At 42.4% G+C, this 24160-nt stretch overlaps 1 protein-coding gene across 9 annotated transcripts in view; it reads left to right on the forward strand.

Moving 5' to 3' along the window:
• Positions 1 to 24160, forward strand: part of elavl4 (ELAV like neuron-specific RNA binding protein 4) — a 77424-nt gene that overhangs the window by 36634 nt on the left and 16630 nt on the right. For all 9 annotated transcript variants that reach the window (XM_085151368.1, XM_085151367.1, XM_085151366.1 and 6 more), the window contains 2 exons: positions 11255 to 11358; positions 15833 to 15986. In XM_085151368.1, coding sequence (XP_085007494.1) covers positions 11255 to 11358; positions 15833 to 15986 — 258 coding nt within the window. The remainder of the gene's footprint in view (positions 1 to 11254; positions 11359 to 15832; positions 15987 to 24160) is intronic.

The raw sequence follows: 24160 nt of genomic DNA on the forward strand, positions 1-24160 counted from the left end.
GTCTTTGTTGCTCCCCGCACGCCTACCTGCTTGCCTGCTCGCACAACTACCTGGTGCTCTCGTAACACACAGGGGACACGCAGGTTAATCTTTTATTTAAGTCTAGCTTACACGCACCTGGCTCCAGTGCTCTTAAAGATATAACGCGTTGTTCTTGTTACAGTTAATTCTGTGCAGTAGAAACGTATAGAAATGCTTGCATCAAATCCACAATGGCTTTCAGACTCTGCACTGTAAATGTTTCTTCTTTTTATTGAAAATCTATTCACCGTCTGAAAGCTCTGCCTCTTAGACATAAGAAAGAAAATGATACACGGTCCTTTATGGATAGCTTGAAAAGACCCATGCGGACCTTGCACTGCACTGAATCAGCACTCTCGAATATCTACACACGGCCATATGCACATAGAAAGAAATGCAATTGACTGATCCTTGTCAGTAAGGCATTGTTCTGGATCATTTTTCTGCATCAGCTGCATTTCTGGCGGAGAACTGAATGCATTTGTTTTCATAATGACACGGAGAAGAAGAAAATAGCTTTTCATGCTGGAACAAGAATTGATTGCATTAGGGAGGGGAGTAGGGTTATACTTTTATAGGCAGCCATTTTTTTTGCATCCTCATTTCGTGCCAATTATTACACTAGCCAAGAGCTCGAAGTCTTATTTTGTGGGGACAGATTAAATATTTTACTTTTACTTTAAATAGTCGTTGGCCCCGTTCTGGCTGCCTGTGGTGCCGTTTTTATTTCCCCACGCGGCCACAGAATTTTTCAGGTTTTCGCAGTAAACCTCTCACCTTTAATATGCTTCTTTGTGTTTGTGCAGATGAAATACATCGCACCCTGTAAAGACATCCCTAAAGCACACCGACTGAAGCCTTTTGTGCGCACTACTCTAGTCACCTTCCATGTGTTGGTTTTATACATGGAATCGGGGGAGCTGATGCAAATCGTAGTGACAATGTAGCAAGCCAAGCAGATGTTGGCCATGAAAAATAGATGGACTGTGATGTCAGATGTGGAGTAGTTCAAGCTGGAGCGCCTCTGACAGACAGCAGCTCGAGAACTATGCACTGAAATCAATTCTTACATAAGGATGCATACATTTTATGAACTGTAGTTGCTAAAAAGCCCAACAAAACCCACTTAAGGTTAGTTGGATTTGGCTTGCCTTGTATGCAGAAGCCGGGGAGCACATTTCCATTAGTTACATACATTTTAACCACAATCTGCAAGGACGTAATGGTTGCACTTGCATAAGGGGGCAAATTAGATATTCAGTTTATAAACATCAGGTTATATATTTAAATAGATACATTTATGACATACTCGGAGGCAAAGCCCCGGGGCAGCTGTGGCTACAACTGTAGCTGCCTTCACCAGTGTGTGAATGTGAGAGTGAAGGAATAGTGGAATTGTAAAGCGCTTCGAGGGGTCCTGAAAAGCGCTATATAAATGCAGTCCATTATTATTATTATTATATTATAAAGCTAATCGTTTTCATATTTAAGCTATTTTTCTACATTATTACAAGAGTAATAGGAATAAAACACCTGCTATTTCTTTGTTTGACGTTTATACCTTCCAGAAAACTTAAATCACACAAGCGCAGGTTTTTCCGTGTGGTGACAAACCATTACGCACTTTTTCAAATGCTTACTGAAATCATGTTGTGGGAGATCTGGTGTGGTGTTTATATCCCACATGCAGGTTGCATTTATCTGAACCTGAACCGGGCTGAAGGCTGAAGATAGCGTGAACAAAGCTGACAAGGAAAGAGATGAAAAAAGGATTTGACATCTCCAAAGCCAGGTATTAAGAGACCTGCCAGGCTCAGAGGTGCATACGCAGGCAGACACACATTAAAGTTTCAGAGTCCCAGGTCCCAGAATGTCCTGTCTCCTCCCGTCGTAGCACCCTCCCTCGTTCAATCTCCTCCCGCCCCCTGCTCGGGACCCAGAATTGGACATCCTGAGTTTGCCTGGCTGCACCAATCCTCTTGTGACCCTCACGTCAGACAGCCGCTGTCCCTCCCCATTTCGCTTTGAGTGCCCTTTACATGGAACAAAGAGGTTGTGACTGTCCCTTATGCCGACTTCGGATCCGGAGGCCGAATGCGCCTCAAGGCTGGTTAACCTGCCCTCCAATCCTCCGCTCTTGAGTGCACTATGCCTAGGCAGGAGATATACCCAGACAATCGTTTCGTCCCCACATATGTGAGCCACAAAACTGTTGGTAGGGTGTGACTCTGCTCAGTATCAGAAGGAGCAGGTACAGCAGGGTGGGCTCTACATTCCTGACATAACAGGGTTATCCGAGTCTTAAAGGGGGCTTCTCGTCTCCTGTTTCTCAGCTGTGCAGCTAGCCAACCAGCCCACACACTTCAGGCTTCAGTCCATTGGCCCCAAGGCTCTGGGAGCCACCATGAGGGGGTGGTTTACGTGTGTCTGTATATGTGTGTGTGTTGGTGTAAGCAGGGCCTTGGGAGCTAAGAGTGGGAGCTTCCTGACTGCAACAGTGGCTGCTACCTTGGCAACCCAGGAGGAAAAGATGTGTTGAATGAGTGAGTGGGAGAGGGATCTACAGTAGATACGTGCGTGGGGGGGATGTGGCTCTGTTTATGAATTTAGTTATTTAAATGGGCTGTTGCCACATGATATACACTTACTGTACTGCTCTAAGGCAGCCGTTTGTTCCCTTTGTGATCATTCTCTGCAAACCCCTCCCCATGCCCTGTGCGGTTGAGAGTCTATATGGTAACTAAGTGTATTTTGACATGAAGCTGGTGACAGGGCACATTTTAAAATGTTGGGGAATGCTGGCCTATCGAAAATAGCACTACCTCAAGTTGCTGCAGCAGCGAGGGTCAAAACGTCAGGGATGAGAGACGACGCGAGCAGCGAATGTGACACATTTAGTTTGACAAATTGAAATGTTTTTTGTTTTTTTTCGTCCTTTGGCCTCATCTTAAAACGTCTTGGAATTTAAGACTGACCGAGCAGATTTGCCAGTTTCTGTGGAGAGGAAGCCGGTCCTCTCAAGGTGTGTTAACGTCATAGTTCTGATGATTCCTGCACACTGCAAATCCCCCTCACCCGCTTTCATTCTTCTGTCCTCCAATGACTCAGCTGCAGTCCACAAGTGGAACTGTGGGAACAGTGTTTTTATAGAAAGGCTGTAAAGTTTCCTTCACATAGATGCAGTAAAAATCTTTAGATTGGATAGATGTTTTCATAAAATATTTTCACTGAAAGTCACAAACTGCAAAAGAACTAAAGACAAAAATAAAGAATCAAATAGGATTTGAACAAGTCGGCTCTACAAATTGGTTCGGCTCCAGCTTACATCTGTTTTGACAACACAGCAGTTCAAATGAACTTTTTGATTAATAACTGCACTATTCCAGAGAATATCGCGGGGAACAATAGACCACAGATACACTGTAAAACAGAAAGTTCATACAGCTGTGTGTTTCCTTCTGTAGCGTCCACTTCACATCAAAGAGTATAGTGCGTTTGCCCGATGATAGCAGGAGATGGTGATGAAGATGCTTTCATGTCTGCAGTTCAGGGCTTTTAGTCACATAATAGAACAAAAGGCAGAAAATAATAACAGGAGTTTGTTTCACAGCAAATAATTGTGCACCATGCGGTGTATCTCACAGTGTCATTGGTGAATACCTTCTTGTCCAACTTGATTATATAGCTCTACATTCACTGAAACATCTACTTGTCTTTGGTGTGTGTCCATTATGTACTATATCTAGGTACTTGTGTGTCATTTTGCATTGGTAGTGTGCTTTCACACTTGCATCTTCTGGTGTGTACATATGTATGCGCGCGAACAGGGGAAAGGAGAGGTGAAATTGCATAGCAGTGCCAGCAGGCAGGACACCGGCTCGAAGCACACTCATTTTCTCATCTCACACATTGGGCAACCTGCTGCTCCTCAAGAAACAAATAATGGCTTAGTCATAACTCCTCGCCAACACACCAAAGAGCTCCTCACTAGAAATAGCAGTGATTTTTTTTACCACTGAAAAACATGCCCACCTTCCTATACAATTTATGTCAGATTGCACAAAAAGGTCTACCAAAAGAGTGGAGGTGGGTTCAAATTAGCCCCCTCTCCTTCACTCTGCCATCCTATGTGGTTAGGCTGTTAGCGAAAGTGGACGCGTGGCACAAAATGATAAAGCGCTGCACGGGTACCTGAGCTTATACAGTATGTAATGACAGCTTTTGGCAAATGCACAATAAATACTTTTAAAAGCTTAGATTCGTTGATTTTATATATTACATATGTGTTATTCTGGGACTTGCCATTATTAAATTTACATAATTTTTATTAAGAAGCCTCTTTTTATTGCCGCTAAGCATTTTCTTAAGCCATTAGAAGCGCTGGAGAATTTGCACAAATGGCAGTGTGAGCAGCTGACAAATCAAAGGCGAGTATATATCTTACCTCATTAAAAGGCCATTATGAAGACCAATGCATCATTTGGGTTCTTGGTTTTAATTGACATTTAAAATATATAAATCAGTGTATCTATTAAGCAAATTGATCAACAGAAGGCAGATTTTCCTGTTAGCTACAACCATGATAGAGGCTATTCATCATGTCATTTTAATAGCTTCTCTATTTTCCCTTTAGATGCACTGATTATGTCATTTTCCAGCAGTATAAAAAGTTTGTGTCTATCAAATATCTCTTAAGTTTTCAGACTTTTCTCTGGAAGTTGTTACACGAAAATAATTTAAATGTCTCGTACGTTTATTCTAAACCGTTCAAACACATTTTATAACTTTAAGCTGTATTTTTTATTGGTGTTTAGCAGCCTTGAAGAAGAACTTTGATGACATAACTAGAAGAAAAGTGGCAATAGACACAATCTTTGGGAATATGTGGCTAGAGTATTAGATGAATCATCTTTGTATCTGGTTTACTTTGGTTTACTCTCGGCTGACCTTGCATTCCAGTAAGTTAACTGGTCCTCAGCCATTTTTAATGCCAGAACGTTGAGGCAGAACTTTGATGCTGTGATCCAAATGTGGTCCTGATCTGCTGAGCAGCATTGAGGTGTACACAGTAGGTGCTGTGACAGGCTGAAAACCAGCTGTACGGTGCGTTGCTTCTGCATGTGTATCATACTGCAGGTTACAGATAGAAGTCAAAGGAGCTTGCAAAGAAAAGCGTCTGGACTTCTTTAAGTTACTTGAAGACGTTTCACCTCTCATCCGAGAAGCTTCTTCAGTTCTAAGGTCAAATGGTGGGGAGTCCCAGATATAAACCTAGTGGGAGTTTCCCCCCACAGAGGGACAAAAGGACCCCCTGATGATCCTCTAATCGCCTGAGCCAAGGTGTGAAACTGGGTGTGGGTCCCAATCAGCCAGAGTTTCGGGTGAGTTCATTGTGAAACCTGGCCCCACCTTATCATGCGAATTCCTGAGGTCAGATGGCCCAGGATGTGAGTGGGCGTTAAGGCGTCTGGGAAGGGATCTCAAAACTGGATTATAGATGGCAGAGAGTTGGTGTCGTAAACCACCGCCTCTGTTCAAAGATGGTCGCTCACAGTGGACATAGATGCTTCTTTCACTCCTCTTTCAAACCATCTGTCCTCTCACTCGAAAGAGTGACCTTTGTCCTTAAGATGCAGATGGACAGCTGAGTCTTGTCCTGTCCTTTGCAAGCTCTCTTTTGACTACGATGACCTGGATGACTGAGAACCTTCACAGACATGTTACAGATAGAACTGCTCACACTTTTTTATTTATTGCATGGTTCTGCGTGCATTTTCGCTGCAGAGGATTGAGATTTTTTCATTGCTAACATTACCTGAAAAACGAAGAAAATGCAACAGCAATGGCGTGCTTACCCGCTAGCCACCCACCATCCATCCATTCGCTTCCGCTTATCCTTTTCAGGGTCGCGGGGGGCGCTGGAGCCTATCCCAGCTGTCATAGGGCGAGAGGTGGGGTACACCCTGGACAGGTCGCCAGTCTGTCGCAGGGCCAACACACAGGGACAGACAACCATTCGCACTCACTTTCATTCGCACATTCACACATAGTGACAATTTGGATTATCCAATTAACCTATCCCCACAAGCTGCATGTCTTTGGACGGTGGGAGGAAGCCGGAGTACCCGGAGGGAACCCACGCAAACACGGGGAGAACATGCAAACTCCACACAGAAAGACCCCGGCCTGATGTTGGAATTGAACTCAGGACCTTCTTGCTGTGCGGCAACAGTGCTAACCACCGTGCCACCGTGCTACTCCACGTATTACCGTCCTGGCATGAAGTCGTACTTTACTACCTGCGTTTGTTTGTGGTGATTGAGCGATTATACGTTTAGATGTGTGCACATGTATGTACATCTGCCAGTGTGGTGCATCTTCTGCCAATCCGTGCAAATTCCAGGCAGCCAGGCAGTTTGCCGGCAGCTCCCCGCTGTTAGCTGCTCCTTAGCAAGCTGGAAACGGTGGGTGGAATCCCCTCCTGGAGATTTTCTGATGCTGCAGGCAGATGTCTCCCTCTGTCTACCCTCCTTTCCTTGTTCACCTGGGGAAAGATGCCAGCCAGCGAGCCTCGTTCCCACCCTCTTCCTTCCGGCCCCAGAGGCCCTTAACCTTGCCAAAGAAGGAGTGAAGACGCAAGTGGGGGCGGGAGGATATGCCAACACCAGCCTGAGCTCGTATACAACATACACACCCAATTAAAATGCAAACACACGCAAATATCATTTACATATAGTAGCAGCTGCTGAAAACCACAGTCTTCAGAGGTGTAATCAAAGTAAATATAGTGGTGGGTTTGTTGTAAAAGTGTCATCTATTACTCACTCACATGTGCGCTTACCCATATTTCCATACCAACTTGTGCACACACGCATGCATGCGCACCTCCCACACTGTGACTACCCCCCCTCGCAGCAGTAGCATCCATGCTTGCCAGTTTGGCCCCATTTGTCTGACTGGATGACTCAAACAGCCGGCCCATCTCAATGGCGCTGCACAAGTGCTCTTTGCCAGAACCTTCTGGTGGCTGTGCTTGTCGAACCTCAACATTTCTTGTTGAAGATGAGGAAGAGGGGTGAGGAAGGTGCCGGGAAAGTGAGCGAGAGAGGTAGCAAACACCAAAGAAGAGTGATCTCCGTAGCAGGCACTTAACTGTACCCATCTGGAATTTCACTGTAGATTCAATTGATGCACATGTGAGCAGTCGTTATTAGAGACACTGCTGGGTTATTTAGAATACAGTTTATGGGCAATTTTGCTATGCTTTATTTTAATCCATTCAGTTAATTACTTTTGCCAAATGTTCTCTTTCACTTCATTATACAGAGTCTCTTGTGTACACTATTTAATAAAACATTAGAAGCCCCAAAAATAATTTCCCAGCTATGCTTAATTTTCTTAACTTGCCACCTGATGTCAGCTGAGAGTCAGAGAGGAAGAAGAGAGCGAGAAGAGGATGGTTAGTTATAAATAGCAGTAGTCTCCCCAGGATGGCAGGTTTTTAATTAACAATAGAGTGTCTGATAATCCACAGTTAATCCAGAGGAGAAGAGGGAGGAGAGGAGAGAAGAAGAGAAAATCATCAGCTGTTTGATGTTAGGACTACAAGTCCCTCCTGGCCCTTACACTGCTTGCTTCTGAGCTGTTCTGCGCCATGATATCCATAGCCCAAATGTATTTATTTTGTGAAACAGCCATGCTCCATATTTTGTGATTCACTTTGTCTCTGACTAACCGCTGTCTGTTCCCATTAGCATGAATGTGTGCATGCCGCTCTTCTTAAACTGCCTGGGATTCTTTGTGCTTGTGTGTGGCGTTAGTGGATGGGGGCTGTTTGTGGAAGACTAGCCGACTGAACGCCCCGACGGCTAGAGGCGTCCGCTTAAAGTCAAAGCGTGTTGAAAGGCTTGATCTGTTGGGGAAACACTGGGAGATGTCAGGCCCGCTTCACTCTCAAAGGGAGTCTGCTGTCTAAGACACTTTGAGCTTGGAGGGAAGTGGGGGTGGTATCTTTCCTCTCGTTTTGCACAGCTGAAAAGACAGTAACAAATATGTTGTTTGTACCTTCTATGATACTTTATTTGCTTAGGGTGAGTTTCGCTGTCATAATTCAGAGAGAATTTGAGTAACATTTATCGCATTATATTTTAGGCATTCGCTAGTTGACACATATATTTTGAGTAACTTCAACTGGATGCTCCGGCGCCTTAAATTCCCTCGAGCTCAAGAACACAAGTACAATAAAAAATAATAATGAGAAGTGCAACAATAAGAGCGTAACACACAAAGTAAGGCTGTTCAGGCATGAAGTAACACATAGGTTCTTTCTTGTTTGTTTATGTGCATTATTACACCATAATTAACTAGCAGTTTTTTTGGGGGGGGTATTCAGTGTGTTTATTATGCCTTTATTTTCATATAGAGAGACCTGGAAAGACAATGTCTCACTCATTAAATGCTTTAGAGCACAAATCTGAACAGCCGTGGCAACAAAGCAGCTTTCACGTGACAAAAAAAGTCACATCAAAACTCGCGGTGCTCCAGGCAGGAGTCGCTTTGATCTTGTCGGCAGTAACGACGGCACATGTATGTTGTGAAGGATTTTCCAGGCACACATGCATGTTGTCTCAGGTTAGCAGGCGGCTTGTTCCAAAGAAAAGCACCACAATAATTGGGTGTTTGTGGTAAGGCTGTTTTTTTAATGCACAATCAAAATAAAGCTAATTTTTAAAACAATTTCATTTCTAAAAACAAACAAACAAACAAACAAACAAAAAAAACCTAAATTTTAAAAAACAAACAGTTACAGGTCATTTAACCCCTTTTAATTAATTTGTCAGTTTGGGCAACTGTGTTGACATCACTTCCACCTTTCTCAGATGCTGAGGCCTGTATATTTGTTATTTACTTTTTGTATTTAACCTTTATTTAACCAGGAAGATCCCATTGAGATTAAAAACTGGCCAAGATAGGCAGCAGCAAGTGACTCACAGTTAGGGCTGCTCAATTATGGCAAAAATGATAATCATGATTATTTTCACTGAAATTGAGATCTCGATTATTTGACGATATTTATTTAACAATAACAATGTATTGAATAATGACTTTAAAGATTGTCAAAAAATAATATAAAATAGTGTGCAAATACTGATAACAGTGCAAATGTTTGCAATATAAAAAAAATTAATGAAAAATGTAAACATCTATGTTTAGTGAACTTTGCAGTGTTGCTCTGTGGTGCAGCTACGACACTGTAGCAAAGTTTACACACTGTGTCTACTTGATCCACGTCTGACTCCGTGAACCCATAATGTTTCCACACCACTGAAGTTTTTTTTTACCTCTTTTCAACCAACAGCAGTCACTCTCCTCTCCAAATAACTTCTGCTTAGCTTTCCGAGCTTCCCTCGGGTCCTCTTAATCAGCGGTCCCCAACCCCCGGGCCTCGGACCGGTACCGGTCCGTGAGTCGTTTGGTACCGGGCCGCGAGAGTTGAGGCTCAGGTGTGAAATGTATAGTTTTCAGGGTTTTATCGGTTTTCAGCGTTATTTTGTTATCGTTTTTATCGTTTACTCGGTTTTCCTTGGTCTTTTCAAATTCAAATTCAAATTTTTTATTTGTCACATACACAGTCATACACAGTACGATATGCAGTGAAATGCTTAGACAACTGCTCTTGACCTAAAGAAAAAAAAAGAAAAGGCTATGAATAAGATAGGAAATAAATATGAAAATTAAAAAGGGTAAATTTAACCAGGAAGGAATAAAATAAAATATAAAAATTAAGTTAAGAATGAGATAACTGTACAACACAAATTAGAATGAAGGGTAAATTTAACTGGGAAAGAATAAGATAAAATATATAAATTAAAGTTGAAAATAAAATAACTGTACAACAAAATACACAGTATAGAAATATATAAGAATGTATGAAGAAATATAAATATAAATATATATATACATACACACAATAACAGCAGCTGTACAAGAATTAACTGGAAATGAGGAATATAATGTCCAGTGTTGTGCAATCCACATTATTTAGTGTCTTGTGCAGTGCAAATATGCTTAAAGTGGTTTAAGTGATGAAGTGAAAACAATGTCCAGAATGTCCAGTGTGTGTGTAAGAACCATATGTGTGGGTCAGTACTGTTTGGTGGTGTGATTGAGAGACTGTATCGCCTGCGGGAAGAAGCTCCTCCTCAGTCTCTCTGTGTTGGTCTTCAGGGAGCGGAATCGCTTTCCTGACCTCAGCAGAGAGAACAGTCCGTTGTTGGGATGGCTGAGGTCCTTCACGATCTTCCTGGCCTTGGTCCAGCACCGCCTGCTGTAGATTGAGTGCAGGTCAGGGAGCTCTGAGCGGATGGTGCGCTTTCACGTGCTTTCACGTGCTTTTCACGTGTGTTATGAATAAATCTTCTTTTTTTCGGTACCGGTACTAGTTTTATTTTGTTGTATTTATCCGCGACACCTTAAAGGCCGGTCCATGAAAATATTGTCGGGCATAAACCGGTCCGTGGCGCAAAAAAGGTTGGAGACCGCTGCTCTTAATTGTTGTGACACGTGTTCGAAATGCAGAGAGGTGCGCTCGATTTGCCACAGGGAGCAACGCGAGAGTAAAGCACGAGGGAGGAGCTAATAATCGGCTCAGATATTTTTAATGATCGCTGAAAGCCCAGATCCTAATCGTGATTAAAATTCGATTAACTGAGCAGCCCTACTCTGTTACAAAAATTACTCAATTAAATACAGGCAGCAGCAACACACATGCAAAAAGAAATGAAAAATACAAAATAAAATTCTGTTAAAATGACAAACAATCTAATTGAAACAGTTGCATGTTATGGACTCGGCCTCAAGGATTCTTAGTTTAATTTTAAAAGCACGTAATGAAACGAATTCTGTCATTTTCCAGTCGTTCTGCAGTTCGTTCCAAGCCGAGGGTGCTAAATGGATTCAGTTCAGGCAAATGGAACAGGAAGTAACAAGTAACCTTGCGGACGAAGAGGATAATGACCAGCATGTTTCACTGCAAGCAGGGAACATATATAGGACGGCAGCAATCCAAGTATTGCCTTATATATAAAACTGTATAGCACCTGAACTCATATCATTAGTATGACCATCCTGCAGTTTGGCATTGTCTTGCTGAAAAGGCAAGACCTTACCTGAAACATAAACACCTGGATTGTGAACACATTTTAAAATGCTTCCTTTCTTTTTGGCATTTCAGGACAGAGTCTGGGCTACGGTTTTGTCAACTACATTGATCCAAAGGATGCAGAGAAAGCCATCAACACGTTAAATGGACTCAGACTTCAGACCAAAACAATCAAGGTAAATCACACCGTGCATGCCAATGACGCAGTCTGTTACATAACAACCAGACAAGCAATTAAAATAAGAAAAGTGTTCTTTGGACAAAAAGATTTCAGTAATTTAAAGTTGTGGAGGTCGTGTTAAACTTAAATTATAAGACTTCTTTCTAATTTCTGAGAGCCCTTTTAGATAGTGATGCTGTTAGCAGATGTGCTGGAGGGTGAGATGGGATTAACATCAATGAGCGTCAGAAATGAAAAAGACCATCTAAATCAAAGAGACACATTAAAAAAAAAGCTTGTGACTATGGTGGATATGCTAATTGCTTTTTAAATGTCAGAATGTAAAGGTGAAATTATAGTTATCTCTGAATAAAAGGGAAGAAACACATCAATCATCATATTGTCCAAAATAATTGAGGGCTCTGTTATTGCATTCTAAATGGCAAGACTAATCTGCAGGCTCGATGGTGGTTGTCACAGCAGTAATATCAGCCTCAGCACTGCGCTGTCCTTCCTCCAAACACATGTTAAAGAACCCTCACAAGTAATAGTTTGAGCAGATGTTTTACAGTGTATCAATCCTCCTGTTAATCTAATTTTCTTCCCTCATATCCTCTGCTGTCATCCTCTGTGCTCTGTGCCTGCTGATATGTTGTTTTAAGGTGGGCAGTAATCTGTTGCTCTGTGGTAATCCCTGGATTCTTTCTTTCTGTCATCCGATCTAATCTAGTCTAATCTAATCTAATAGGATGGGATTAGCCTGTTTGCAAATAGGGAATCCCACGGGGAATCCCTCCATTCCCTGGACAGCATAAACTGTCTGGCTTGGTATCGAATTTAAAAAATAAAAGCCTCATATATATTTTGTGCGTGATGTCTAAAATGTGGATTGTATAGAGTAAATGTGTCGTATTAGTGAATATATATGTAAAGATGAGATGTTTACGGGTTGATGTGTCCACGTCTGTATTTTTGCGTGTGTTCCACATGAGCTACCTACATAAAAACCAGAGTGCAAGCTTGTGTGTGCGACTGCACAAATCCCCATCAGAGGAGGAGCACCGCCCTTCAAAGTGGCTTTCACTATCAGCTAGTCCAAACAGTTGCTAAACTGTTTGTTTTTGAGTTGTTACTTTATTGTAAATCCCTTATTTCTTTCACTTTGTTCCTGCCTAGCTTTGTTGCGTATTAGCTCTTTTTAAGGTTCCTCCAGCGCTGTTTTGTAAAAGTAGTAATAAATATTCAAATCATTAAGGATCTTTAAATATTTTAAAAGATTTTTAAAAGGAATTTGCATGACTTTTAAAAATGCACGCATATGGCATCTTGTGTCTACGATTTACAAGATGAACTGACGAATCAAGTTACAGTTTGCTAGTGTTAAAAATGCTGCAAGCTGAATATTGTGTTTTCACAACATTCATAATATTCTCATAGATAGAGGCATTTTTTTCCAAATTGAGAAATGCAGTTAAACAATAGAACATCGAGGAAAGCTGAAAATATATAATATGATTTTGATTATTAATACTGCAACAGACAGTTTGCCAGGTAGACTCATGAACCACAGTCGTGCATTTGAATCTGACTAGCGTGCCTGTTTGTTGATCGGAGATGCTTTTTGAATCTCACACAGTGTGTAGTGCTTTTAAGTAAAAACAAGCTTTTTCCCAATTTTAAAAAATGGGTAGAAGTTGAATTTTGTTTACACCGTGTGCATTTTGTGAAGTCTTTTATTATAGCAGTTTGAGTTCACAGATTTTCACTCTCACATTCTCACGACACAAAAGGTTGCCTCAAGTGGTTCGTGAGATAAAGGCGGCCTTCATAATGACAGGAGACAACCCTGCATCTCTGTCTAGCGCTATCTCTTTTTCACACTTCATTTCCTCCCTCCCACTACTCTCTTTCCCTGCTTTCTCTCTCCACAACAGACTGAAAACCCCTAAAGGTAACAAGGTAAATTAAAAGGCAGCGCGGTAATTCTAAAATTAAGTTTGTCGCTCTTTCATGTCACACCCTTCCCACTCTCTGCCACTACACTACTAAGGAAACGCTTGGCCCAGAGATTCACATGGTCTCGGGTGACATGTCTCTGCGAAGCGTCTTCGAGTTGGTTTCGCTGCCGCTGTTTCCTTCACCATGACACCTCAGATTTGTCAGCAATGGCTGCGACACAGCTTTCCTAGCGAGGTGTGAGGGGAAGCAGAAAGCCAAAGGTGAAAGGAGCTGACAGTGACATGCATGCACATAATCTGAGACACATTTATACTCACTTTAATCTTCACACTTACAGTTTTTCTAACTTTCTTGCACACGCGTACCCACTCCTGCGTCAGACACGCAGCGCACCACACTTGTACACAATACCGCTTACAGCTTGAGGAGGTGTTGATGGATAAGACATCTGGAGTTGGCTGACAAGGAGAGAAAATGAGGGAGAAAAAGAGGAGCAGAAAAAAGAGGCAGAATCTGGAAGAGAGAGAAAGAGGAAGGAAGCAGACTGAAAATATTCAGGCAGCGGAAAGGAGACAGATGCAGAGGGAGAGAGGAAGGCAGAGGAGAGGCTAAAGACGAAGATGTGCGGCAGGTTTTTAAGAAGTGAGACACGGGGAAAGCCAGCTGTTCCCAATCTTATTCTCTCACTGTAAGAGTTCAGAAGGATTTCCGTGCTGTTGCTCAAGGATATGACTGCATATATCCACAATATTTGCCTGACTTTAACCTTATTTGATGACTTATGTCTCCACATGTCAGAGGTAATGAAAGTACTGCAAGGGAAAGCTGCTCCAGTCAGCAGCGGTAGTAATGGGATTTACACAACTTTCACCGCTGCGGGTCGACAAATGAAGATGGTGTTGAAGTTCACTGGTGGAGAACTTGTGGCGGGAGGTGCGCAGCACAGTTATTCAATTCCAGGAATTAGATATAACTAGGGATGGGTATCGTTTAGGTTTTATCCGATAACGGTGCTCAAACCGGTGCTTAAAGAATGGAGAACACAAACTTTGTCCAAAAACCTCTCATGTTCAGCTGTTTTTTTGTAAAAAGATAACAATGTTAGCCTTTTCTGCAGCTATTGGGCATATATGGTATCACTCTTGGCTGGAAGCAGTGCTTAATCAATGGAAAAAACAAACTTTGTCCAAAAACCTCTCATGTTTAACTGTTTTCCACTTTTTCTTTGGTCATTTGAGCCTTTTTGGCCAGGGTGAAGGGAGTATCTGCCATCAAACAAGAAGACAGCCGCATGTAGCTATGATGATGTTTGCTAGTTCACCTTACATGCATTAATGTAATAACGTGGTTAGCCTACTCAATGTAAATTACACACGAACAACATTAAGCTACTCACGCAGAGAAGAACGGCTGCTGCTGCATCATCATCCGTCATCATTTCTGCTACACTGGCAGGGCTAGGGGCCAGGACTCTCCTCTTCGGGTTTTTGGGGGATGTTGCTAACTCCGGATCCGATAACAGGCACCACACCCGCAGTAGATGTGCTCGGTGTGAGGTCTCACAGCAAGCTATCAAATACGGCGCATTTCTCGGCTTTAAAAAAAACGCTATGCGTCGCCAGGTGTTTCATCAGATTTGAGGTGTTACCTCCTTTGACAGTATCACAGTATCAGCTTAAAGCACTTGTTGCAGCTGCTGAGTTTGCATCTTTTGCTGTGAAGTACAGCCAGACTTTTGACCGCTTCACCTTGGTCATTTTAATCTGTAGCTCTGCTCTAAAAGAACGTGTGTACCTGGACCCGCCTACTATCCTCGGAAACGTAAAATGATTGGCTAGAATCTAAAGTGTATCACATCTCAGGAAAAAAAGCACCGAAATAAAACACCGAAATGTGCGCTGCTTTTCGGTCTGGTTACTACCGTTTATGTCAGAACTGGTGCCATCATGGCACCGTACACCGGTACCCATCCCTAGATATAACATTTACAAATAGAATCTTTAGGGAATGCTAATGTATTCACTAAAAAGTCTAATGAAAACTGATGCCTGCCACCAAAACATGTTGGCTCTAGCCTTTTTTATTCATTCATATTTTCACCCAGAACATCATCAGCAGCGTGATTTTGCCTTGTAGTTATTTATTGGACAAAGTCAGAATCCTCTTCTCCTGGTTGCCTGAGCTTCCTTTTCAAAGTAAAACACCTGTGGTTTCTACTCTGGGGAGCAAAGTTTCCATCTCCTTCTGCAAAGACTGGGGGAGGCATGAAGTGTTATCTCTCCAGTGTTCTAAGCAGCTAAATCTTTTCCTAACAATGATAATCCCTAAGGCAAGGTGTACTCAGAAAACGCAGTCACATTTTCCTCCCTGTGGATCCAGTGATCCGCATCCTTGCCCATCCGCAACACACGCGCACATAAAAGCCTCGCACCTCTAACGCTATAATCTTGTTTATGATTTTTATGCGTAATAAAGCAGCAAAGCTCTAACTTATTTATAAAAGCCCTTACACTGTGTTCTTTTCCCCAAAGGTGTCATATGCGCGACCCAGCTCAGCCTCCATCCGTGACGCTAACCTCTATGTGAGCGGCCTGCCCAAGACCATGACCCAGAAGGAGCTGGAGCAGCTCTTCTCCCAGTACGGACGCATCATCACCTCCCGTATCCTTGTCGACCAGGTCACAGGTATCCATGGGGCAGCACCTCCTCTCCCTTTCACTTTAACACCCGAGGCACACGAAGCCATTATAAATTATTTCTCTCTTGTTTATGTAGAAGTTTACAGAATTTCCCCATTGCCTCGTCATTGCCTTCTCTATTTTTAGCGAAAGTAGCAACCATTCGTGCTTTATTCTAAAAACATTTTCGTGTCACATTTCACTCGACAGTGTGACCAGATTCAGGAATACTGAAATAGCATAGCTCGATGTTTTTCATTATTTATTTCAGTCACCACTGGACAAATCAAATAAAAGTCCTGTGGTTGCAGTTATGAGGTGCTGTGCAGTCAGTCTGCACCGTTCAGATAATAATGTAATTTCCAGAGGAAGCTTCATGCCATTTAAGCTGGTGTTGTCATGTTTTCCTGTGATTGGCACAAAAGTGCAATGACAGCATTGATGTGATCGAAGAGAGCATTTATTAATTTGCATTTTGCGCTTCTTTACGTTCATAAAAAATGTTGTGCAGATACCCAAAACCCGTTTGAACTTGTGAAAGAGTCACAGAAATATGAATCAATTAATCAAAATAAAGTCTTGAAAGAAGAATCTTTTTCTACAGCTGTTCCCAAACACGATGACATGTGTCATAACTTTTTTTAAATTCAGCAAATTCAACAAAAATTCCAACTACAGGAGTTTATAAGATGAAAAATGTTCTCATGCAGCTCAAATTAGTAAGAAACTGTTAATTAAAGTAATGTGAGTCATGTTATGCTGTGCAAATGTGCGAAAACTATTTTGATTTCGGTCGTACTTCCAGCTCTAGTGACTAAGTGACCATAAGAGGTAATTTTTCTGCGTGTGACCCCTGCTTGGGATGCCACTGCGAAAACAGTAATTACATGAGGGCATGAATTGCATAGTCTCATGCTCAGTTACACATTCCACTACATCCAGAACGCAGGAATGAATCACATCACCCCATTGTGTTGCAGAAGAACCCCTCCAGCATTTCTCTTAGATCCATTTCAGGATGTGTGTGTGTGCCTACAGGCTCCAACCTGCTCCAGTGTTATTTGCAATGTGTACTGATGAAGCAGAAAAGGAGCAGCGTGCTGTAAGCCACACTCATTTGCCTAAGCAGAATAAATCACTGCTGGCAGTGAAGTCCACGCCTGTCTGTATGCACTGAGCACAGGAGCAGAGGAAGTGAACACAAAGGATCGGAGAAAAGGAGAATGAGAAAGTGCAGATGAGGACGGAGGAGGCGGAAAAAAAAGAGGATGAGCAGAGACGGGGAAGGAAAAGGAATGTGAAGTGAGAGGAAGCAGAGAGAACACTATGAGGATGGAAACGGAAGTTAAAGGTGGAAGAGATACACCGCCTCATCCATAAACACTTAGATGATGGGGCAAATTTCTTGGCCATCTCTTAACTAACAGACCTGTCACACCACCGTCCAGCTTAAAGCCTGTAAAACACCACACGGCTGCATAGCAAGGCGACATCTGCTTAGTAACAGCCAAATGTGTGTTTGCTCAGGACACATGCCATCGTTAAAACAACTCTCAGTGCATTCGCTGAAGGCTAGGTTCACAAGAGGCTAAATTCATTATTGTAATCATTCTTGTCTAGCACAGGATCAGTTTAAAAGTTGACCGCTTGGCATGTTCAAATGTAATGCTGCAACAGTCAAAAAAGAAAGTACAGCCTCTTTAAAATCTAAGGTTTGACCTTGCAGTCATTAGCTGTACCTAAAATAAGATAAATACAACATCAGATTAACAACAAAATATGGGATATTACATTTAGTCATCCATTTAGTTAACAAAGACTATAGCAGAGTGAAAAACTAAGTCCACACTTAGAGGGTAACAGACAGGTGCTGCTAATCAAATGCACTTGATTAATCTATCATCAGCAAGTGTGAGCACCTTTATAAAAGCAGCAGTTTGGGCAGTTTGCTGGTCTGGAGAAGGATGCCAAGAAGGAAACACATTAGCAATGATCTTAGAGAAGCGATTGTTGCTGACCACCTGCAAAGGGTTGTTAGAGCTTTTCCAAAACCAAAGTCAAACCAGCCAAAGTTCATCATTATAAAGTGAGAATGATTATTCATAAGTGGAAAACATCAAAACAGTTGCCGATCTGTTCGGGTGTGGATGTTCCAGCAAATTCACACCAAGGTCAGGGCATCCAATGCTCTGCACAAACCCAAGAGCCACATCTCAGACTTTACAGACCTGAGTTAGCATGTTAAATGTTCAATGTCCATGGCAGTGAAGTTTGAAAAGACTGAACAAGTATGGGTTGTTTGAAGTTGTTGTCGGGAGAAAGCATCTCCTCTCTAAAGACTGGAACAATGTGCTTCAGACAGACAAGAGCAACATGATGTTTGGCTATAATAATTAGCTCAAAGGGGGAATGATTTGGGCTTTTTTTGCCGTCGCTGACCGTGTATTCCTCTGTATACAAAGTATTCTAGAGTCAAATGTGAGGCCATCATTCTAACAGCTAAAGCTCAGCCAAAATTGAGTAATGCAACAGGGCAGTGATCCCCAAAACAAATGCAAATCTGCACCAGAAAAAAGAATCAAGGTGTGCCAGTGGCGCTGTGATGCACGATCGCCTAGTGAGACCTGCACTAGGTCCCAGCCTGATTGAAGTGCTGTGGCGGGACTTTAAGAGAGCTGTGCATGAACAAATGCCTGCAAACAAGTTCTCCACAACAATGTGAGAGACTGAGAACGTCATACAGAGAAGGATTATAAAACTTGAACCATGCTGCGTACTTCTTCTGCATTTGTGTTCAGCAATTAATGACACGGTGTAATATGTCATGTGTTTTTGTTCACCTAAGTCTCTAAGTCCTGATAAGAACTCGATGTTTTATTATGTCCTGTAAAGTTCGTTCTTTTTTTTGCATGTTTGTTCAGTACAGTAGTTTGAGGAATATCCTCTCTCCTGCACAGTCCCTTTTTTCACACTTTGGATGAAAAAAATCGAATTAGACTCCAGACTGAATCGTTTTTTTAATGATTTAAGCTATGCTTATCCGCATCGCGTACAAGATGAATACAGTACAGTAAATGAAGACTGGGAAAACAATCCTCACATGCGCTCGTGTAAAAGTTATATTGGTCAGCACACTCAGAGAGCAGGAGGTGGGGTTTTTTAGTCTGTGATCACCCTCACTTACAATAATTGCTATCCTAACTACTGCCCTGGCCACCTGCCTCACAATTGAAATAGACACGTACTATATTTGCACACACAGACACAAAGATTATGTGTGAGAGAGATGTTCTTCAAGGTGGCCCCAGAGGGTTAAGGATCAGCAGGAGAAATGTTAATGATTAATTAGATGTTAGAGTTGCTGGTGATTAAAAACATGGAGGACTTTAGAAGGGCCCTGAGACTAGTATGCTGGCATCATTGACTCATCTTTTTCTTCACTCTGTTACTGTACAGGCATACGCATACACCCACCCACACACTCACTGCCATTAAAGAGAGAAATGGGCTGCAAATTAAAACTCTCCTGTGACTGCCAAAATGTAAGTACAGAACAAGAAAGAGGAGAGACTCAGAAAGGCAGCGAAGGAGCGAGAGGGATAGAGATTTGTGCCTGGTGCCAGACTGCTTTTTGGTTCAATGAGCGGATCGCTGTCCTGTTAGCCAGCCGCAGGATGTCCTGATGTCGGTTGTGTCACGGTGACACCTCAAAAAAAGTCCTCAAAACTTTAGTCTTCCTGGCTTTATATTGATAGAGCGTCGTTACAGTGCAGCACCTTGAAGTCTCGGTGCAGGTCGACAGTGAATCATCAGCGTTTATCTAAAATTTAATTCACTCAGTGATTCACTCTTTCTGCTAAACAAGGGATGGATTTGAAACACACCCTTACCCTGCTGATGTAAACTGCATAGGCTTTATACAGGAGCAAATCAGAGAGATGCTGCATAGAGCTGCTGAAGTAACGAATGTTCTGCAGTGACCATCGGCAGATGGGCTGATGATCTCCAGCTCCTGCTCAGCTAAATTGGGAACATGAAGTCTGTTCTGTAAATGACCCTCCTCATCAACAGGATGCACCCTGCAGTCACTCTTCTGTTCTTGAAGACATGAAGGAACTTTATCACTGTTAGCATCATTCGTGGACAGAGATGGCTGAAGCAAAATTCACCAAAACTGGCAAATTGCTTCAAAGACTCAGGGCGCGAACGCAACATTGACTCGACAAGGATATCTCTCCATCTCTCCCTCGCCATCCCCCCTTCCTCTGTCTATCGATTTCTTCTGAATGGATAAGCATATTGTCTCTTTATCAGCGCGCATAGCGCCAGATTCCCCCTCCCGCCTTTCTGTCTAACCTTCGGGGAAGGCGGTCAGGCCGTGATTTTATGTTCCGACAGCTGATTTGAGCTAGCCTCAAACACACCAATCTGAAACACATGCAATATCGGAGACCTCTTTGGTTCAATAGCTGGCTATTCCTAGGTCTTCATCGCATATGCACACAGAGGTCAATGCTTAGCTGATCAATGACTGCAAATACAATTGATCCGGAGGCACAGCTTTTTCAAATGTGAAATGTGAAACTAAATTGCAGCTCATTGTGTGTAAGGACCGACTGTAAAAAGGCTGATGCCACATTTCCCTTTGTGTGGGATGGAAGGAGGTAATGGAGAAAAGATTCCCATGGTAACAAGTAGCAAGCATTAATTCTGTCATATAACTCGTGATGGGGATTGCCTGTGATACTAATAGGTGCATCTTGCACGCACAATGAAATTATATGTAATATTTAGTGAAAGTTGCATGATAGGCAGCAAAAAGAAGCATTAAACTGAGAATGTATAAAAGCTTTTTTCGACAGGCAGCATCGCAAATATGCAATGCTAGAGTTGAAATGAGGTTTATGGAGGTATTAAAAGTCTGACCACGTTCAGTGTGCATAATGCTGCACAGAACAGGACCCGTTTAGCCAAAATTATATTTTAATCACAGCTATTTTAGTTTTACCTGAAACACCCTTTTTGCCGGTGACTTTGGAAAGGAAGCCAGAAAGAGTGCAGTCGTTGCCCCCTGTAAGGTGACATTTTTAGATCAGAAAAAGAGCGAAAAAAAACAACAACAAGAGAAACAAGAAAGATTTAATTTTTATTGTCTCACAATTTGCGATCAGACAGGCTCAACCGTTTTGAAAATGCGCTCCCAGAAGGTCATAACCGAACGTTTTTATGTTTTCAGATGCATAGACGTGATACGTGGAATTACTCTGCAGCAGCCTGGAGTTGGTCGCTCGTGATATAAACACAGTACCCGCGGTGCATATGCTTAAAACGCTTTAGCGCAGCCCATTTCTATTTAGAAGCTGCAGACCGAACACGTAATATATTTCCCCTGCTGCCATTAGATCGCTGTAAGCATTTAGGCAACTGGAGAAAAGCTTTTAGAGCTGTTGTCGATGTGGGGAGTGATAAAAGCCATCAAGTAGAGTACAAACTTGCTTTACACTGGCGTCATCTCTGCAGTTAGATTGAACTTAAATGTAAATATTAATTTGTGGCCTTCAGCGTCATTCTGTAGTTTGTAGTTACAGCCTAAACTTCAGCTTCGGCTTTGCTCGTCTTTCCAGTCAGAGCCTCATTTGCGAGGAGGATGACTGCTTAGTTCCCCTTTTTTATCCGTTCTTCTCATACCTGTTGTAATGCACAAGTAAATATAGTACTTGTGCATTACAACAATACCTTTTTTCCCTCAAAGGAACTGCCCTTTCTCTGCACAGTTAGTATGTTCTCTCCTCTACTGACTTGAATAATGAATGTTCCTCTACAGACTGACACCACACTGATTCCCTGTTCTCTGTCTGTCCAATAGCAGAGAACAGAACGGTCAAGGTGATATGAGCAGAGAGCTGCTTCCTGTAGATGGGATGACTGCAGCCTTGACTCACGCTATCATCTCACATCTCTCTGCCTCGAGTTTGTTTTTCCTGTAATCTTTCGAGTGCGTTCCATCTCTGTGATAGTCGACACGCGCGCACACAAAACCACATATAGATATGCACATCAATACATGCGTACGCACACACCAGACAGATGGTTGGAGCTCTGCTCTGACAGAGGCCAAAGCACAGGGCACCTCCACTCTTCAAAGTCTCCGAGCCTCTCTTCTCACTGCTTTTTTAAATGCCATCTGTACCCAAGCAAACTAATGCTACTTAAAACAAGGACATTGCATTTTTTTTTCCTGCCTCTAATTAGAAGCCAGTAGGAAGTTTCTTTCTGTCGCTGCCATATTAAAAATCTCTTGGAAAGGCAAGTCTAATAATTTGATACTCTTGGCACACAATTGTACGTCAAATAAAAATAAAAGGAGGGGAGATGGGAAAACAGAACACCGGAAAACAACAAGATTTTGCGTATGCATGCGAGCACTGGTGCATGCATCTGCCAGAGTGGGCCTGCTTGCAAGAATACATTGCGCTAGATGGATGTGTGTGAGAGACAGAGAGCTAAAGAAAGAGAGAGAAATTCTGTATGTGTGTGTGTGTGTTTCATTATCCAACAGCCAGGTTTCTCACCTCACTTTTTTCTGGTCCCTCAGAGGAGCAGTCATTTCTCTCTGTCAGTCAGTCAGTGTTTGGGGAAATGATAGTGGGTTTTAAAGAAAGAGCGGCTTTGTTTGGGAAGGAGCAAGCAAGAATAGCACTGTTTCCTTTCATCATCATCCTTTTACTGTCACCTCCTAACATTCTCCTCTATTACCTTTTCTCCTTTTGTCCTTTCCTTCCTTACTTCTCATCCCCCCCCCCTCTTTCCCTTTCTCCTTTTCATTCCGGTCTTGCCCATCCCCACCCCGAGCGCTCGCTTCTCATCCCCCATCCTCACTCCTTCTGTTTCCCCCTCCCCGGACTGAGGCAGCGTGTTATTAGTAAGGCAGCCAATGTGCCTGTCGGTGTGTGTTAGAGAGAGATAAGCACAGGTAGAGAGAGTTACATAAGCCTCTGTTGATTACTGTGGAGGAGAGGGAGAGCAAAAAAAAAGAAAGTAAGAGGTGAGAGAGAGTGAGAAAGACCGATTGGTATACCTTAGTAAGTACATTGTGCTCTAATGTTGCCTGTATGGCTGGCTGGTGGGTGATAAGTAGGCCTAGGCTTCTGGGGCTGGTTGAAAGGACAGTCATTAGGTTGGACTTCGTAGACTGGCAGCTTGCTTCATAGATTGCGAGTTTGTTTTTGTTACTGTGTTTAACCGGAGACAAATAAACCTTTCTCAAGGTTTATTACATTAATATGGCTTGACAGAGTGGTAAAAACAGAACAGGTGCATGGATTTAAGAAGCTGTTTTTATCTTTCTGAAAAATACCTGCATTGTTTTTCAAGGCTCGTTATATTCTACCAATTTTCACCAAGGAGCAAAAGCGGTAAAGAAGCAATGCTGCTACGTGTTATCTGTAGCTTGTTCGCCAGTATTCTCTACAAAAGTTAACATTTTAACGATCCGTGCTATTCGATTGGATCGTCTTTCTTTCCTGTCATAAACACGGGCATTGTATTTTATTTTGACCAAATCCTAAATGTGCCATACTGCTGCAGTAAGTACTAACTAGCTTTCCAGCATGTATTAATCAATTGCTGAATATAATCCCCAACAATTACAATCTTTTAGTCCTCGCTGAGTAACACTTTCTAAAAACTGCAGAGCTCTGCCGTTTTAGGAAAATGCTCAGTGCTTTATTATATATTTGTGATGTAAACCCTGGAAGAAATGGGCTTGGGGCTCTGTGTCACAGTCGGGGTGGGAAGGTTGAAAGCTACGAGAGACTTTGGGTATTTTTGATTAAATTTTCTGAAGTAAGGAAATCAGAGAAATGTAATCTTTATCATTTCAGAAGGCGGTGGAGATCTAACAGATGTTGAAGTGAAGGCTGTCTCACTGCAACAGTAATTGGATTCAGAACACATTTCACATATTGACACCCCAATGGGATGTTGGGTGAACTTCGTGACACGGCAGTACTTTCGCTATTAGACGCACTGAGGAATTATGAGAACTCTAAATTTTAAGGCTTGTCAATAATTTTGCTGTGAATGTCGCGAAACCCATTCGTTCTTTTTTGTTACATGATCTGTGAGCATTCTTGACTGAACAGAGCCAACAGGCACAAGTACAGCATGTGCACACATTCT

This window comes from Neolamprologus multifasciatus, chromosome 23 (assembly GCF_963576455.1).
Source record: "Neolamprologus multifasciatus chromosome 23, fNeoMul1.2, whole genome shotgun sequence".
NCBI lineage: Eukaryota > Metazoa > Chordata > Actinopteri > Cichliformes > Cichlidae > Neolamprologus > Neolamprologus multifasciatus.